Source organism: Gallus gallus, chromosome 21 (assembly GCF_016699485.2).
Source record: "Gallus gallus isolate bGalGal1 chromosome 21, bGalGal1.mat.broiler.GRCg7b, whole genome shotgun sequence".
Classification (NCBI taxonomy): domain Eukaryota; kingdom Metazoa; phylum Chordata; class Aves; order Galliformes; family Phasianidae; genus Gallus; species Gallus gallus.
Window position 1 is genome coordinate 6,427,817 of NC_052552.1, and position 17,891 is coordinate 6,445,707.

Here is a 17,891-nt window from a genome sequence, read left to right on the forward strand (position 1 = left end):
TTCAAGAAAACATTTTATATGTACCATTTCTCCCTCTCCCAGGGTACGGAACAGAAAGAGAATATAACCTTTCCTTCCTTACAGACTAGAACAAATACCATCCTTTGGAATGCTTTCACTTCAGTGCACTTTACTTTTTTTTTGAAGCAAGCTATAGTAACTACTACCAAGCAGTAGAAAAGTGCAGAGTATTGGACGGCAGCAGCCTTCTCCATAGGATTGCACTGATTGTTATTCTATTCACCTGGGATGGAGAGTTGCTCCAAATCCGCTCTCTCTCATACAATTTCATTTGTTTCATCCAGAGCTGCTCATCAGATCTTCTTTTCCATAAATAAGGTATGTTGGCCCTGAAGATAGCTCACTATTTTTTCTTCTATTTCCACGCCTTGCGCTATTTCCTCCTCAGAAAGAGATAACGGAGTCTGTGAGTCTTTGGTTACGATAATAACAGAGGTTCTCCGTGACTCCAGGATATTTGCTACCACCACCTGGTGACGATACTTCTCCAGAGCCTGACGTGACTTATCAATCAAGATCAAGGGATCTGTCTCCAATTTAAAGGAAATAACAAAAGCCTCCGGAGCCCATTCTTTGACGAGGGGAGACAGCATTTTTGGCACCATCTTCATCGTGATCTGCAGTGGGGAAAGACAATAGGGAAAAAAAAGTCATTGAGACAAGGGGACCAAGGAAATTCCACCTTCACTACATGTGAGTTTTACACTGGAAGGATTTTCAAACCACTGTTTCGTCAGATTTCACTGAACAGGGTAAAACGTCACTAAAATGTACTGCAGAACTGAATTCAAATATCTATCTGCTGCAAACAATAACATTAACGTTCTTAAGCCATGAAGCAGGCCCGCAGTAACTGCATGAGCTTGTTCTTATTTAAGTACTAAAGTCCACTCTGCCAATGTAAACATCAGCAAAGGGAGATAAGAAAAGGACATGAACTGCAAAATGCAGTGTTTTCAGCTCTACAAAATCCAAGCGCCTTATCAAATCATAACCCTTCTACCATCTCTTTAATGCACATGAAAGATATATATGCCAAAGTATGGGAAAAAGAAGTAATAGCCTTTTTACTCTCCAACTTCTTTGCATCTGGGTCTGTCGCTGGGAATCAGATAGGGTCTTATTTTTCCTGTGCTAAGGAATTAATTGTGAAAATGCATATTTCTGATTAATGAACCACTGCTCTGTGACTTCTCCCAGATCTCACTGCCAGCCCCCTGCCACCACAGCCACGACAGGACAGTGGGGCATGGGCAGGAGCCTTGCCCAGGTGGACCTCACCTGCAGGGCCCCCTCTGAGGACTGGATCTTGTGCTCAGGCATCTCCGAGGCGGGGATGTAGAAATCAGACACGGCAGCTGCCAGGTAAAACATGACACCGGAGCCTGGGAGAGACACAACCATCACTGCTGGCAGCTTGCACGGGGCAGCCAGGCCCTACTGCACCGCCGTTCTGAAGCAGGCTACGCTGCCAACACAACCTCACACCGTGAGAGCTTCAGCCTCTCACACACACTACCAAGAGGGGCTCAGAACAGCTCCAGAAGTGGTCAGTAGGATGGGCTCAGCCCTTCAGCACAGGGCTCCCACAGAGTGGATCCCTCCGCCCCCTTGGAGCCTGAGGGTCCCGCTGTTCCCCACTCCCCTTCCGCCGATCCCAGTCCTACTCGTACCGAAGGGTGCCAGGGCGCGGGCGGTGGCACGGAGCAGCGCCAGGTACTCGTTCAGGTCGGTGAACTCGAGCGACAGCAGCGCACCCGCGTCGGCGGCCTCCCGGTAAGCGCGGAGGGCGGGCAGCAGGGCGGGCAGAGCGTCGGGGTCGGCGGCCACGCCGGGGGGCGGCCCCGGGGTGAGGCGGAACGCGTCGAGCAGCGCGGGGCCCGGCGGCGGCAGCACGCGGGCCCAGGGGAAGACGGAGCGCGCGCGGTGCAGGAAGCAGACGCCGTATCCGGCGCTCACCAAACACTCGGCCGACACCGCGCCGCGCCGCCCGCTACTGAAATTCTCCAAGAAGCGCACGGCCCTCGTCTCTAAAGGCACTTGCGTGCCGCCTGACGTCACCAGCGCCACACGCCGCCCGCTCGCCACCTGAGCCGCCGCCCAGACCCGCACGCGCTCCTCCGCCGCTGCCGCCGCCGCTTCCACCTTTGCCGCCGCCGCCATGCCCACCCTACCTCCGCCTACTTCCGCCGGAAGCGCCGCCGCCATGCCCAACCTACCTCCGCCTACTTCCGCCGGAAGCGCCGCCGCCATGCCCAACCTACCTCCGCCTACTTCCGCCGGAAGCGCCGCCCACGCCGGAAGCACCGCCCCGTCGCCACGGCAACGCGGTCGCCGCGCTGGGGGACACTGGAGCGGTCCGGCCGCTGCGAGTTGTGCGGGGCGGCGGCGCGGCTGCGGTGTTCCCGCTGCCGCCTCACGCATTATTGGTGAGGGCCTCCGGCTGTCCGCAGCTCCCGGGGCTCTCTGTGCGGTCACGCTTAAGGACATACCGGTGTCACGAGTCGGGCTCGGGCTTTGGTTGGTTTCGGTGGGTTTTTCGCTCTGGTGCTGAAAGTGAGGCGTTCGCTGGAGCCGAGTGGTGCGGGGTGCTCTGTGAGTGAAGGCCTTAATGCACAAGATTGCTGCGCCTCCTGTGGTTCACAGGAGTGTGTTGACATCCCACCAAGTGTGTGTGTCCCACTGACACCCGGCTGAGTGTCAGGCCAAGCGCCTCACCGCTCCCACAGCTACCTCAGAGGAGGCTGCAGCGAGCTGGGGTCAGGCTCCTCCCAAACAACGACAGGACAAGAGGAAATGGCCTCGAGTTGCTCTCAGGGGAGTTTAGCTCGGATATCAAGAAAAATTCCTTCATTGAAAAGGTTGTGGAGCTTTAGGACAGGCTGCCCAAGGAAGTGGCGGAGTCACCATCCCTGGAAGTGCTCAAAGACATGGAGATGTGGCACTTAGGGACATGGTTTATGGGTTAATGGTTGGAGTAATGGCCTTGGAAGTCTTTTCCAACCTGAATGATTCAATGGTTCTAAGAAGTTATGGAGTGGCGGCTGTTGTGAGTAACTCTTGTGGTGAAAGTCCAGAAGAAACAACAAGCTACAATCTTTCTTTACGTTGTTTCCAAGTAAACAAAAATATCATTCTTTCCTTATTTTGTTAGCGATGTAGATCATCAGAAAGCCGACTGGGTTAGTATCCATGAGAAAATATGCCAACTGCTGATTCCTGTCTGCACATCCCTCCCTTCTCTCACTTCTGAAGAAAGAAAACACAGAGTGGAACAGCTGGTGAAGAGGCAGGTATGTACAAGAAGAAGGAATACCACTTCAAAGTGCTGCCAGTGAAATTTGATTAGATCTCTTTCTGTATTTTGATGTGTTTTGTGTTGGGAGGGCACGTAGTTTGTTAATCAGTACTTTGTTTACAAAAAAAAAAAAAATGTATTAAAGACTCTGCAACTAAAACTTCCCAATAAAAGGAGCAGGAATGTTCTCTCTCCAATTCTAAAAGTCTCTTGCCTTTTGGCAGTCCTTCCTCCAAATCTTGAGCTTCCTTATCTTTGCTGGCCCAGCAGCAGCAGTCCTGCATCTCCTGCCTTGCAATGGCAATCAGGAGTAAGTCCATCAGGATCCAGCTGAGTTCTGGTTTTTACAAGAGTGTCCTCATCCCTCACTGATGAGAGGGATTCCCCTTTCTCAAAGCAGAGAGCAAAGAAATAAAACCCTTCCCCTTGTTTACCTCAACAACTTTAGATGCTCTTTCCCACTAAGTGTGGTTTTTTTATCTCTGCTTTTTGGCCTCCTTGGAGGTGCAGATGTGCAGCTCCTTTCCAGTCAGAGAAGTTTTGAACTGTTGTGGGTGGGTTTTTTTTTGGTGTTTGTTTATGGGATGCAGGATCTGCCTTTTCACGGTGTTGATAAAACAAAATAACCCACCCAAATACCTCTGTTACTTAGAACAATCTTTCTCATAAAAATAAATCATCCTTCTATCGTTGCAAAACTCCTAATCACAGAGTAGCAGGACAGCAGAACAACTGAAAGTGAAATGGTAACAAACAAATGGTGCCACTGAGAGGATCATTAATCTTTTGTGCTTTACATCATGTATTGTTTTTAAAATTGTTTCTGGGTCAGGTGTTAGCACTTTGGCTCATTGCTGAAGTCATTACCTTTCTTTTGAGCACGCTGAAGGAAAAAGCCTAAAAGGGATGGAACCTGCATGGACAAAAGCTGTGCATGGTGAAAGCTTGTGAGAGGCTTTAGGCAACAGATTCCTTTCAGATTTGTAGCAATTAGGCACTGACACCTGAGTTTGTTTTGAAAATGTCACCTGATGGAAAATCATAAAGATTGTTGACCAAAGTGCAGAAAAAAATGTGTTATGACGACAGTAAATTGTAGAAGCCAGTAGTGTTGTTGTGATTGTAGTGATGAGGTGAAAGCCGTGGCTCATTATCTAAACATGTAGAAGGAGTCTGGAAGTGGGAAAGACATCCTAAATATAGGAAAAATGGGCTTCGCTCATGTTACATACAAACCCATAAGTTATACAATTGTATGTCAGGAGTATTTCCATCACACAGTGTCAAGAATAATGCAGAGTGGTGGCAGTCCATGTGCTTATTTACAGCTTAAAGCTTTTCCAAAAAACTTTACCTACAAATCAAACGTCAAAAGCATCTGTTACTACGTTAATCATTTGGTAGCAACTAAAACTATGCTATATACGTTACAACACAGCACATGACTGCAGAATCAGAGCAGTACTTCAGCTGGAAGCTAATCATTTGTTTTTATAAGGTTCTACAGAGAACACCAGGAACGTAGAACTGGTAGAGAAGTAGGCAAAGGGACAGTCACTCCTCTTGATTGGAGTTCACACCTAGGTTAGCACACAGTGACTACAGAACTGCAGCTTGAGCCAAGGCTTGGATTGACCTTGTAGGAAAAGATACAGAGAACAGATTCCAATTGTTTTTCTAAGTGAAGATCTTTACAGGATTTTTAACAACTCTCATTGCATTTGTTCTTTGACCTTAGTATATACTCCAAACTTATGATTCTCAGAGTGTTATATGAAGGGGCATGTTGTCTTCCTTCTCCCATAAGAAAAGGGTGAAAAAGCAGAAACATCTTGTTTGTTACTTGCTTTCTTATACAGCAAGACTGTAACTCCTAGTCCACAGGTGAATTCTGCTTTTACATGCAGCAAGGAGTAGGGAAACTGGCCTAGACTGACTGACAAGAGCAGTATGGGGAGGGTGAGATTATTCAATGCCCCATCTTTGTTTTCCTATTCAGAGGGCAAACAACAATGCTTGTAAGGTCTTTGATGCTCAGGGAAAAGCTATGCAGTCTCTTCACAGAGAAAAGCCCTTGCACATGGGTTTATTATTTTCTGAACTTTTCTATTGCACTTCACAAACTCCTGTGCTGTGCTTATTTGGAAAACATGGAACTCAAGCCTGTCAGGACACAGGAAAGCTTGTGCATATTGGAATGCCCTTTGGCCTAAGGGAAAGTGCATTAAGCTGGAAGGTGCATTAAGCTGGGAGCCAGGAGGTTATGAGTTTCATACCTCAGATGTGCTCCAAAACTTTGTTGATAGAAATCTGCTTTTGTCAACATAGCCATGGGGGTGCCTACAGACAATACCTCCAAACTGAAAAAACTCCAAGTTTCTGTTTGTAGAATAGCCTCACCTGCCTGCACCAAGCATGATGTCAGCTTACCGCAGCCTCTGGGGATGGGAAAAAATCTGCACCTCGGCCAGCTACAGCCATCCTCGAGCACCAATACCTGCCCTTCTGACTGCAGGCTTTAACTCCAAGGGCCCACTTTCAAACTGTCTTGGAGCCCTTCTGCCTCTTTAAATTGTACTTTTCATTGAGCATGCCATCATGACGGGTACCTGCAAGTGTGGAAACGGATGTGACATAGAGCCCCGAGTGTGTGTCCAACCCCCTGCTCCCACCTGCAGCAGAGCTGTCCTCCTCTGCCTCCTCAAACCCCAACCAGGGGAAAAATACATGGGAGCATCTTCAGAGAAATTTCTGTAATTGCTGCACATGTGAAAAGAGCACTACAAGCAAAACAGCACAGGGCCAAAGCTAATGATGCCTCCAAGGCTTGCAACTGCACTGTCTTAAGCATTCCATGCTGCAGGGCTTCTGTTGTCTCCAGCCCTTTCTCCTCCTGTATATACTGATAGCATAGGTGCAGGAAAGGGGGATGATGGTTGTGTTTCTGTGCTCCTGTATGTCCTTGCTGCTGCAGGTTACTCTGGGATGCATTCTGTGAGGCTCTCATTTATCTGGAAAGCATGTCCCTTTATCTCAGCCAGGATCTCTGGTACGCACTCATGCACTGTCCTTGTGGTTCCCTGCCCCTGAGCTGTTCCTTCACTTTTATCTGCCTCTCTGAGCACTTCGAGTTCAGTAAAATACTAAAACCATAACCTGGCCTCTAAAAGCACTGAAATTTGCTTTTTCTGCCTTCTGCTCTGCTGCAACTGGGAAACATCAGGCACAGTCTGCAAAGAGGTACAACATAATTTTCTGCAGGCACTCACTGCACAGGCTTGCCTATGCGTTCTAGCCAAAGAAGAGCACTTTGCTACTTACCATGCAGCCTTGCTAGGCATACCAGCAATGAAATTTGTTTGCAGGCAGCCCTCCCTCTGCACTGCATTGTGTGAAAAACCAACAGAGAAGTGCTGGGAGTTGGCAATAATCACGATGAAAGCTAAGAGAAATAGATAGGTAAGCATCCTGGCTCTTCTTCATTGGCATCCCCTAGCATGTTGTAAGGACACACCATCTGCAGTTGCTGTAGAGCTCTTGGCAATGAGCAGGCATTCAAGTAGAGAAACATTTGGAGCTGATGATCAGGTACTGCAAAGGGTGACAAGACCAAATGTGGTGTGGATTGCTAGGAGCAGCAAAGGACAGGAAGCAGCTGTACCAGTGGGAAACATTATGGTTTCTGACAACAGACAGAAATCCTACAAAGCTGCTTGACCACCAGACCAAGCTTGGGTGATAGAGATGATAGAATCATGGAATGGTTTGGGTTAGAAGGGACCTTAAAGGCCATCCCCTGCTGACCCCCTGTCACAGACAGCTTGCCAGCTGCTAGATCAGTTTGCCCAGGGCCCCATCCAAGATACAGGAATATAATGCAGTGCATTGGAGTTTTCCAATTTTGACCAACTTTCCGGACTCTGCATGCGAACCATCAGCCCTTCAGAGTCCAGAACTGGCCAGCAGAGGGTGAGAGGAAGCTGCCAAGCCCCAGGAATCACGCGGGTATGCTGCTGTCCCACCCCGAACCTGTCCTTACTCGATGCTATGGGGCAGTGTGCCTCAGCACGATGTAACAAGCTCTCTCCTTGCTTCCAGACAGTGTCTCCTGCAGCTGGAGATGTGCCATGCTGGCACCAGCCTGGCAAACCGTACGCTCTGCTGCCTGCTATGAGTCACCGTTATCGTCAGCAAAATCCTGCTGTAACCCCTTTGTCTGATCTTTTCTATGGTCTTGTGATGATCGTTTTCTGTGCTTCACAGCTTTTATTGCTACAACCTTGTTAGTCCCTTTTCATAGGCCTGAAGGATTCTTTGTCTCATAAGACACCACATGACCTAAAAGGATGCCCAGAGCTGTTCTTACCAGAAGTAGGAATGAAATCCAGGCACTAATATGACAGCTTTAATTTCCATCTATTAATTACAGACACAAATAAAATTACAACAGTGATTGTTAACAGCACAAACTGGAATGTAAAAAGAGACTGTGCGTATTATTTCTCCTTATCCTTTGCTCACCCTGCCCTACTATTATTTTTCCTGGCAGAAATATATCATCGATCTTACATCCAGCACCGCCCAGAAGTTTATTTTCGATGGAAAGCATGAAAAAGCATTACCTGCAGCTTTGCATGCGTTGCGTTTCAGCACCAAAGTATACGGCTCAAGTTCTGTGCAACTGGTACCTGCCTATATCCTCTTGGCTGAGGCCTGCATTGGTAAGCACTGGTCCAAACAGTAACTTTGGCGAGGGCAAGAGCTCCCCTGGGTCAGGTTTCTGGTTTCCTTTCAGCATTCCAGGGAAGGGCCAGCTCTGCAGTCATTGTGCCATGTCTGTTCTATGCCCAGCCTGAAGGGCACCCAGGGAGATTCAAGGTGTCACCTCCTGTTTTCTGTGTTGGCCAGGGGAAAAGATTTCTCATCGACGGTAAGAGATCAGTGAAAAATGGAACATTTTCTCCATCTCTAACTGATTCTCACAAGAGAAGGGGTATGAAGTTCAGCTTTTTACCTCATACCTTCATATGGCTCACAAAAGCATTAAGTTCCCAACCAGCACACTTTTGAGGCCATCCCATCAGAGGAGCACCTCTGTTCATTCACAGAATTGAGTTCTGCCTGCAGCAGAGCTTTTTCTCATTGACTGTATTGCTCAGCTGCACACATAAATGACTGAGAAATGATTGTAAACCATTGCTGTTACAGGAGTAGACTTTGCTGGCAAAGTTGAGCAATGTCAAAGATTGTTGTAAATGGGGAGGCAAGAGAAGGGAAAATATCCCATCAGTATTTTGAGTGTAATAATACAGCAGTTGTTAGCTTCTGCCTGGACCTTACCTGGTTTGGATATGTGTTTCAGAGGCGTTGAATGCAATGCAGTTTCTGGTTTCTCTTGTAGCTGTCTGTAAGTTACATTCTGAACACTTGCTTAACTAAGGAGAGCTCAGAAATGGGGAATCCACAAACTGTGTCTCCATGTCAAACTGCTGCAAAGGGATAGCAGGCAATATCCTCTACATTTTTAAGCAGAAAGTGCTCTGTATCCTGCTTATTTCTGTACGTCATTTCAGGTGTTGGCAACCTTCAGCAGGCATCTAACTATCTCTCCCAAGCTCAATGGATTGTCCTCAGAAGTCCAGATTGCAGCAGTGCCTTTCAGCATAGATTGCATCGCAGTTTTGGGCTTCTCTATGCTGCTGATGGGAACTTCGATCAGGCTTTATATCACCTGGCAAATGATGTAAGCCAATAACAATACAGCAGCCTTTCAGTTTTCCTTCCTTCTGTAGCTGTTCTGAGGAATATGAACGCCCCAACAGACAGGTTTGTAGCACTGACTTGAGGAACCAGGACAGTACACATTAAGAACACCTGAACTGCGTGAGTCTTAGACACCTGTGTATTCATGTATTAGCCAAAGTTGTGTTTTTCCAGTTATGGTTATTCTCAAGTGATATGTAACTCGTCTTTCCTACATCTGCTTAGATTTTTTTCTGTCAGCTTTTTTAAGATCCTGATATCAACAGACATTCCCACCACAAACTGCTATAGCTGCCTTTTGTTCAGCAGATAAGTGATTGTATATTTTGGCTGTCATTTTCCTTAATTCTTTTCTGTTCAATGGCAAGTCTCCATTATCCATTCTTTAATGAATTCCTCACTTAACTATGTAAATGCCTGGTTCAGTACCTTTTTCCCCAGTTCAATCTTTTTTAGCCACAAGAGTGGTTTGAGAAATGTGAAGTGGTTATTGCCATCAGTGTTCCTGGGGATGCTTCGCCTGGTATTTAACAGCCCAAAGGCAGATGAATTCTGTGACTTCCTATTTATGTCCCACGTCGACTAAATTTACCCAGTGCAGAGTGATGTATACCCACTACTGTTGAATTTGATAGTCGCTTTTTACAACAGCTTTCTGTGGGCGTAAGCGATGACATATGGTGGAGGAGAATTAGAGGCTTTCTATCGTAACATACACAACTCTGTCTTCATTTAGTTTGTAAACTTACTGTAAACCTACTGGGAGAGATACCTTGCTATGCCACTTTTGTGGGTTTTTTAGGTTGCCTTGGTCTGGTGCCTGAAAAGAGCAGCACAGTAGGTTTTTTACTACTAGTGAGTCTCTGAGCTGCATCAGAGCAGCGCAGGACCTGCTTGGGTTTTGGCTGAGTGTCTGAGATCTGCTGAGAGTCACATGCCAGCTCAGAATAGCTGGAATGTGCCACTGACTTCCCACTACCTTCCCCTCGCTTTGGCTGGGGCTTTGGGGAAGAAACAGCCTCCACAGGCATGTCTGGAGCTCTGAAAAGCAGCAGCAAGTTGCTCATTTGAAGACAAGAGACCTGCAGGATGCACACTAAGAGGAAGAGGTGTAAGGAACCTGCCCCGTGCTTCAACAGGAGGCACACCATGAGAAGGAATCTTCTGCCCCAGCTAGCAGGGCATTTGGGCGTGTTGCATTCCTATGTATAAAACACAAAATACTGCTTTGCAGGTACCCCGTTTTACAGTTACAATCAAGTGTAACTAATGCTGCAGTTACCCAGAATTTTGCAATATTATTAATCCGTAATAATGAAAAAATTCTCAGGGTTGATATGAATATTAAACTCCTGCTTTTTCTTTTCTTTTAATATTGTTTTCAGATTTACCTTGCCTCCTCTGCATTTGGACTAAAATCTGTTGAGGCTTCTGGAGGGTATTTCCACATGGCTAATGTTTTTTTTTGCCAGAACAAAATGGACATAGCAAACTCGTTGTATGCTGAGGTTAGTAAATCCAAAGCTCATCCTGTCTCTATTTCTCAATTAACTTTTTTTTTCCTGTGTGCTTTCCAACGTTTCTCTGTTTCTGACTGCCTTTAATATGATGGCAACTATATCAGTGTTTTAGCATCAACATTTTCATATCCAAACATTTCCCCGAGTTAAAACCAGAACAAATACATTCTGGAAAAGGTATTGAAGTTGTAGTTTTCATAGGTAAACCTTGTTAAAGAATAGCTTTACTACCCAAAGCCCCACACCAAAGGCTAAAGACATTCCCACAGGCAGAGAAGGTGGCCAGGGAGTTTCCGTAACCAAGGAAGAGTGGCTGAGCAGTGGTGGGATGCAAACAAGCCATGTAAAATTTAAGCAGAATATCAGTGAAAAGTCACACTGCTAAAAGCTTGTCAAGCAAAGGAAGTGACCGTTGTCTAATGACCATAATAACTGGGGAAAAAATGAACTTCCAGTTGTTTAGCCTGACTTTTTAATGAGGCTTTGCCTCCACTCCACTCACAGACTTCCACCAAATTTGCTTTGAGTTATCAGTTGAGTTAGTTTTGTTCAAGTTTGATGAAAATTAGTATTCAGGTATAGAAACGAGCTTCCAACTCAGTCTCCCACTGGGAGAAAAGCCATCAGATCTCCATGTGAAACATCCAGCTTGGCAGCTGACTGCCCACTAAGCAGTAGGCACTGGGGCTGTTGCGGTAGGGACACGCACTGCAGAATGCATTGTTTATAGAACAGCCAGTTGCTAAATACCACGTGTTCACATAGGTGAAATAATTCATTCACTTCCTGGTAGGTCACCGACATTTGGCACACCTTTCTTGTGAAGTCAGTTCAAACGCAAGAGCAAATTCACAAGTTGAGAGCAGAAAAGTCTCCGTTCACCGAGGACAAGGAAGTGGAAGTCAGTGAAGACACCATGAGTAAGCACCACTATTGTGCAGGAGTGTTTGGAAGACAGGAATTTAAAAAATCCATCCATTCATATTTACTGTTTTGGATTTTGCACTGTGTTTCTGTAGACCGAATGTAACCAGAATCGTGGGTATTTCTGATAGGTATGCCCAGTAGATAGTGCTGGATGAAACAAATGAGGCCACTTTAGAAATGAAGGTGTTCAAGTGGAAACACAGCCTTGCCCTTTTGGTTTACCCTCCCCTTTTCACAGTATCCTTGACAGTGACTTCGGCAATACAAGATCGTGCCTTTCAGGATTCAATTCCACTTCAGCATTCTCGTTTCTCAGCAGCTCCTTTCCTTTCATTTAATTAGGTGAAATTTCATCTTGCTTAGGTAATTCCAGCTCTATCATCTGAAGCACTGGAACACAATCGAATAGCATGTGTTGATAATTGGATGTATTAATCTGGAGAATACACTAGGGGAACATACATGAAGCATTGGGAAATATGCTAGTGTGCATGGTATGACTTCAGCACTCCATGAAGTCAGTCTAGATTCCATTCTTTGTCTTCCTTCTACCATCTACACTCATAAGAACGTTGCCAGAGAAGAAAAAATGCTTCTGCAAATCCCTTTACCTGGCGTTCTCTCAAATAATAGTTGCTGCAATGGGAACCACACAAGGCAGATTTACATGAATCCATCTTTGGATGTGACAGGAGTATGGAAGTTGCTCTTTTCAGGCAGCTGTTATGACTTCACATCCTTACTGAAGGCTAATCAACACAATTACAGACTGGATGAAAAGATATCTGTTAATGGGTATGGAATTTGCATGGAACTGGTATGCCACACTCATGCTTCTTGTAGAAGCGCTTTGATGTCTAGAAGAGATAATTGGGCAGTTTTGAATATGTTATCTTGTCTACATACATCCAACAAGATTATTTCATTCTCAATGCAGCTGAAGCCCAGCAAGCAGAAGCAATTCAGGTCCTGAATGCAGTACTAGATATCAGAGAAAAGGCACCAAAGCAACAACCTGAGGAAACTGCCAGAGTCTTGCATGCTCTTGCAATGCTTTATTACCTATTCATGGATTTATCAAAGGTAAGTTTCACCTGTTGAAAGGGTGCAGGAAGGTGTTGGCCCCATTCCACAAAGGTATGAACACAAGCCAGCTGCATTCCTCTCCTGAGAGCAGAACTGCCTTGGAGCACTGGATAACTCAAGGCAAAGCTGCTTTGGTAGCTCTGCACAAAGCCAGCTCATGTTCTGCAGGGCTAAAAAAACCCACTAGGTCTGTTTTGAGCTCTCAGCATCCACAGCTGATCCTGCAGTTACTCACATTTTCTAGGTTCATCCTTCATCCTAGCAGTGTAGGTGCCTGTCACAAGCCACATTTAGACATCAGGCTGGATGTTATGCAGTGAGAAAGATGTAGGCCTTGCATGTATCCCTCCATGAGCAAGACTCCCTGTCATTACCACAATGGGACCCTGTAATTCAGTTTTGAATTTATGCTGCTGTATTTGAGAGTTTGTGACTAAAAATTTCAGATGCAACTGCAAACTTCAGTGTGCCATTTTCTGCATTCAAGATAATGAATTTTGAGAAAGTGCTGAGCTTTAACCGTCTGGAAATCAGACCTCTTTGTTTGGGCTGAGCAGTCAGAATCTCAGGTTTCTCCTGCCTGTGATTTGGAGGATGGAAATACAGATTAACGGTCTCTGTTGTGTTAGAGAACGCTAGAGTGCAAATACGTGTTTGGAAGACACACAGAAAGAAATTCAAAATAGAAGGGGGGGTGGGGGGGGGGGAAGAAAGTTCTGTAATTGTGAGAATGTCTAGTCACTGGAAGGGCTACCAAGGGAAACGAGGGATTTAGTTCAAACTGAGTCGGTGCAGCTGGTTTTTCCTGAAATGGCTTTCAGAATGTTCAGATGAACTGGTGTGTCAGATGGCAGGTAATGCTCTCCAGCAGGAGGAGCTGGGGTTGGTAATCTCTTCTGTCTGCACCACTGGATCCTAAATATGATATCTGTGGGCAGCTTTACTCTCCCCTCTAAAGCAGCTTGTACAGGTCACCCTCTGAAACAGGTGGCTGAGCAATTGGAGCCTGGATCAGATCCAGTGCAGCCATTTCAATGAGTCTCTACAGGTATTTTAAGTACCCTTTGAGAAAAGCCAAATTCTTCACAATTACATTGTCTTTTCTGTTTCACTCCAGGCATATGAAATAGGGATGAAAGCCTTTGACCTGCTGAAACAACTACCCCAACAAGAGTCTCTAGAAGCCATCGGCTATTTGTTAAAGCTGATTGACTCCCAGCCTTCCTGCACAAAATGAGGAGCTCCTTCTACCAGAGCCAGGTGCTTGGCTGGGTTATCTAACTAGGTGGCTGAAAACATTGAAAATGCATTGCCAGCTGTAGGTCCTTTCTGCTTTTGTCACCTCTCTAGGAGTGTCCTTTTCCATCTGGAAGTGTTTGAAAACTAAGCTTGTGGTCTTAGTTAATTGTTACATGCTTGTCAACCTCTGCAGACTGTTATGGAGTAACAGCATGAGGGTGGGAAACAAAAGAACTACCAGTGCAAGGTGCGTAAATCGTTGCCTACTTACTAATGTAAATAAGAGTAACAGCCTCTTATCTCCTCCCATTGTCTGACAAGAAGTTAAGACCAGCTGAAATGCGTTTGCTACTGTTTTCCTCAATTTTCTTTTCACTTTGATGAGTAAGATAAGGTGGAAGGCTATGGGAGAGGCCTGGGGAATGTGTCCACTACATTCCTAACTTGAATGGTTGACACCTGCTCCCCAGAACCTGGTTGGGCTTGTTCAGGTGCTGCACTTCTCTGTAGTGCCTCTCCATTTCCAAATCCACGCTCTCACTTTTTGCAGACCTCCCTCAAGCTGGCTGCTAATGTGCAGCCCTCACAGGCTTCAAATGCCCCTGGGAGCAGAGAAGGAAGAACAGCAGAGCACAGGGTACACCTGGTCCTGAGAGTGGAGGCCAAGTGGCACTAGAGAAGGGCTGGGGGAGTCCTTGAGAGCGAGATGGGTGCAGGGCTGGAGGCAGCTGTGCAGTGAACTTGGTTCAGACACTGAGCATGTGACAGCCTTGCACCGCTGGGAAAGAGGTTAAGGGAAACTTGCCCTGCTGCTGAGGTCTGGATTCAGCTGAGCTTTAAGCCTGCGATTAAGTCTCATTTACTTCAGGAGGATTTATGAATGCATTTAATTGCCTCGCTGAATTGGGTTGGAGTCAAGTACGCTTTTAAATGCTTCGTCGAGCTGGGACCTGAGCAATTAGAAGGGATTGATGCTGCTGCTAAAGGGAAAGTTGCTCACTCCAATCCAACTGATTTTTAATTGCACAGGGTGGAATAGCTGTGATCAGTGCACACACGGGGCCCCATGGCAGACCGGGGCAGCTCCCTGAGACTGTAGGAACACATGTGGGAACAGGGGATGTTGGCAGCCAGGATGCTCAGCTCCTGCTGGCACAGTGCCTCAGGACGTGGAGGATTTGGGTCACTGTGGCTGGGGATTTGGAGCTGTGGCAGTAATCCCCCAAGATGTGCCATGGCCGGGCTGTCTCTATGTGACACATCAGGGCTGGTGTCCCTTCCACGGCGCTGCCACATGGCACAGTGTCACTGTTGGCTGCTTAAAGCAGTACAGAAATTAATTTTTCATAGGTGTGCAGGCTGTGCGTCTCTGGTAGCAGGGCCTGCACAGCAATGAGAAGGGAATGGAAGCGCCAGTAAAGGTGATCAGAGCAACCCAGCGTCCCACCACACAATATGTCGGGGAGAGTTGGAAGATTTTTCCAGGAGCTTTTCTCTATGACCCTTTGGAACAGCCGTCTCTACTGTATACACTTCAGGGCAAAGAGCTATTTCCACAAATAGCAGAAAACCGAAGTGAACAAGCTCAGCACTTCTTTGCCCGGCAGTGTTCAGACTTGCAGCCCTTGGCACCAGGTTAGGTAAAGGAGAAATTCCCCCAGGAAGCAGCCAGGAGATGGCAACAACACAGCCAGGAGCACGGTGAGGGCATTTCGTAACAAGGAGCCTTGCATCCCTGTGAGGGAAAGCGTTGGCAAGGAGCAACTGGATAGGATAGGACACAAACATCCCATGAACAGCACCTGAGCTGCACCCAGGGCTGGCCTTGCTGAAGCTCTGACTCCATCCACCACCACTCCTCCCAGAAATAAAGGCACACGGCACAGCAAGTTGGGTCGCTGCATACATTCCTGTTTATTGTTAGCACACCACACGCCTTTCTCCATTCTCTTGGCACTTATGTTTATGCACATTAGGAAAAAAAAAGAAAAAAAAAGTGTGTGCAGTTCCTGGGATGCTGCACAGATCTGCGATGAGTTTTGTCATGGTTTTTTCTACCTTTATTTTCAATGTACTCACTTCCAAAACAGACAAATAAATTAAAAAAAAACAAAAACCACTATTAAATAACTGCACATGGCTTTGGGAATGTGCCAGTAGCTCCTACAACAGTTGCACTCGGGGGAGAAGGGCTGCTTTTTGTGTTGGTTTTTATGTTTTGTTTTAAAAGGACAGTATTTCTCATTTTTAATATACTAAGGACTAAAATTCAGTGCAATAGATACAACTACAGTGCAGGTAATTAACTATACAAAAGTCATCCTAACCATGTACAAGCTTTCCTTAGAGTTGCTATAGAGACTAAACCTTTGCATCTGTACCTTTTTGTATACATTATACACTGTGAATATACTCCAAGAATATTTACAGTACAGTTCCTTGTCAATCAGAAGCACTATAACTTAACGTCTACTATTAACACCATTGAACAAAAATATATATAATATAAATATCTTCCAGTCTATACACAGAGCAGGAAATGTATGTATCCATGTGGTGAATTTTGGTGACTCTGGGATCCATGTGGTGGCGATGGGAAGGTGTGCTGCAGCGTGGGACCGCCGCCCGCTCCCGGCCCCGCGGGGCTCCAGGGGACAGCATCATGCCGGGGAAGGCTGAGGCCACAGCTCTGCGCTGCCGCTGAACCCTCGCTCCTCTCCGCCAGCGCTTCGTGCCACGGTTAACCAATAAGGCAAATATTGCCAAGAATACACCGAGAGATCCCCTCCCCTCCCATCTCAGCCCGCCCGAGCGCACAGCCGGCACAAGAATGGATGAAATCCAGGTGAGGAAGCACGCACAGCCCTCTGCTCAGGAAGGTGGGAAGCTGTTCCAGGAGCCTGCAACGAGGGGAAGCAGTGCTCTGCCACCTGCTCCAGTACTACTGACCTCCCCAACCTGCTCCAGGGGAAGCGCTCCGCTCTGGCACCCCCAGAGGAGCAGGGCTGCGCCCACCTCTCATCCTCAGTGCTGCCCCATGGCGCTCCTGGAGGGCAGGGAATCCCCATCCACAAACCCAATGGGGGGGCTGAAATCTTAGACTGCTTTAAAAAATAACTTTAAAAAAAAAATCCTGGTTTAGAACTAGTCAAATTACACGATTTCTCTATGATTAGAATGTTAAAAAAAAAAGTTTCCAGCTTTAAAAACTTCCTCTATGTGATTTTTTCACATGGAATAACCTATCTCTTCAATAAAAAGGGAGCCACCCTCCTGCTCGCGGAGGCTGGAGGATGCTGCTTGGTTGGTTTTTAAAACATTAGTCATTGTTGCTGAATCTATCGGCTTTGAAATCCTGGACGTGAAACCAGCTAAAATCGTTCCTAGCAAAAATACGTCAGTCAGTCACTGATGAACCAGGCGGCCAGTGAGGGAGTCTGGAGAAGGAGTGTATGCAGAAGAGCCAGACCCCCCGCTCCCTCCTTCCTCGTTTCTGTACAAGTATTAAAAACACTCAGGAGAGAAGTTAGGAGGCTCGGAGGAGACGGGACGTGCCGCAGCTGGTTAGACCTGGGAGTCAGCACCCAAGCTGTGGAACTCATCCGGGGTCTTGTCGCTCTGGCTCGCACCCCCCTGGCGGAAGCCGGAGGCGATCTCATCGAAGGTCCGGCCCTTTGTCTCCGGCACCTTGAAGTAGGTGAAGATGAAGAAGAGGACTAGCAGCACTGTGAAGATGATGAAGACGTAGGAGCCACAGAGTTGCTGAAAAGGAGAGCACCAAGAAGCAGTGAGTGTGTGGATGGAGCCAGCAAAACCTGGCAGCCCCAGCAGGGTTCCAGAGTGCAGCCACCTGCCAGTGCCAGGCACGAAGCAATGCACCACAGCCTGTGACCTCCCCACCCGAGGGACTCGTCATCTAGTGGCTGTCCTGCCCATACCCACTGCTTCAAGAGCAGCGCCAACCTGCTCGAAGACGTGGCTTCCCTATGCCTCATCCCTGGGGGCATTCCCCATACCAAGCTGAAAGCAAACCCAAG

At 46.9% G+C, this 17,891-nt stretch overlaps 3 protein-coding genes across 9 annotated transcripts in view; 1 reads left to right on the forward strand and 2 right to left on the reverse strand.

Annotated features, from left to right (window-relative positions):
- Positions 1 to 2,315, reverse strand: PPCS (phosphopantothenoylcysteine synthetase). 6 transcript variants are annotated; one of them, XM_046903301.1, is made up of 3 exons: positions 2,286 to 2,315; positions 1,303 to 1,406; positions 1 to 638 (listed from the first exon to the last, which is right to left on the reverse strand). In XM_046903301.1, the coding sequence occupies exons 2-3, from the start codon at positions 1,393 to 1,395 to the stop codon at positions 315 to 317; spliced, it is 417 nt and encodes a 138-aa protein (XP_046759257.1). In that variant the 5' UTR covers positions 1,396 to 1,406; positions 2,286 to 2,315; the 3' UTR covers positions 1 to 314. The 6 variants fall into 6 exon arrangements, with proteins under 6 accessions (XP_046759257.1, XP_046759256.1, XP_046759258.1 ...); XM_046903300.1 differs by having other exon boundaries at positions 2,241 to 2,315; XM_046903302.1 differs by having other exon boundaries at positions 2,196 to 2,315.
- ZMYND12 (zinc finger MYND-type containing 12) lies at positions 2,309 to 16,003 on the forward strand. 2 transcript variants are annotated; one of them, XM_015297229.4, is made up of 9 exons: positions 2,309 to 3,070; positions 3,176 to 3,314; positions 7,869 to 8,040; positions 8,115 to 8,249; positions 8,893 to 9,062; positions 10,468 to 10,590; positions 11,396 to 11,522; positions 12,467 to 12,612; positions 13,733 to 16,003. In XM_015297229.4, exons 1-9 carry the CDS (start codon positions 3,054 to 3,056, stop codon positions 13,850 to 13,852), a joined length of 1,149 nt encoding a protein of 382 aa, XP_015152715.2. In that variant the 5' UTR covers positions 2,309 to 3,053; the 3' UTR covers positions 13,853 to 16,003. The 2 variants fall into 2 exon arrangements, with proteins under 2 accessions (XP_015152715.2, XP_015152716.2); XM_015297230.4 differs by lacking the exon at positions 8,115 to 8,249.
- SLC2A1 (solute carrier family 2 member 1) overlaps positions 15,745 to 17,891 on the reverse strand; it is a 14,556-nt gene continuing 12,409 nt past the window's right edge. The window contains exon 10 of the mRNA NM_205209.2: positions 15,745 to 17,616. Coding sequence (NP_990540.2) covers positions 17,419 to 17,616 — 198 coding nt within the window. The 3' untranslated portion in view covers positions 15,745 to 17,418. The remainder of the gene's footprint in view (positions 17,617 to 17,891) is intronic.

Coding starts and splice junctions, on each gene's coding strand:
- ZMYND12 (XM_015297229.4), top strand. Junction 8,250..8,892: donor GAAAAGATTTCTCATCGACG/GTAAGAGATCAG, acceptor ACGTCATTTCAG/GTGTTGGCAACCTTCAGCAG. Junction 12,613..13,732: donor TATTCATGGATTTATCAAAG/GTAAGTTTCACC, acceptor GTTTCACTCCAG/GCATATGAAATAGGGATGAA.
- PPCS (XM_003642536.6), bottom strand. CDS start 2,274: ATGGCGGCGGCGCTTCCGGCGGAAGTAGGCGGAGGTAGGTTGGGCATG. Junction 1,407..1,694: donor CCGCGCCCTGGCACCCTTCG/GTACGAGTAGGA, acceptor TGTCTCTCCCAG/GCTCCGGTGTCATGTTTTAC. Junction 639..1,302: donor CCTCAGAGGGGGCCCTGCAG/GTGAGGTCCACC, acceptor TCCCCACTGCAG/ATCACGATGAAGATGGTGCC.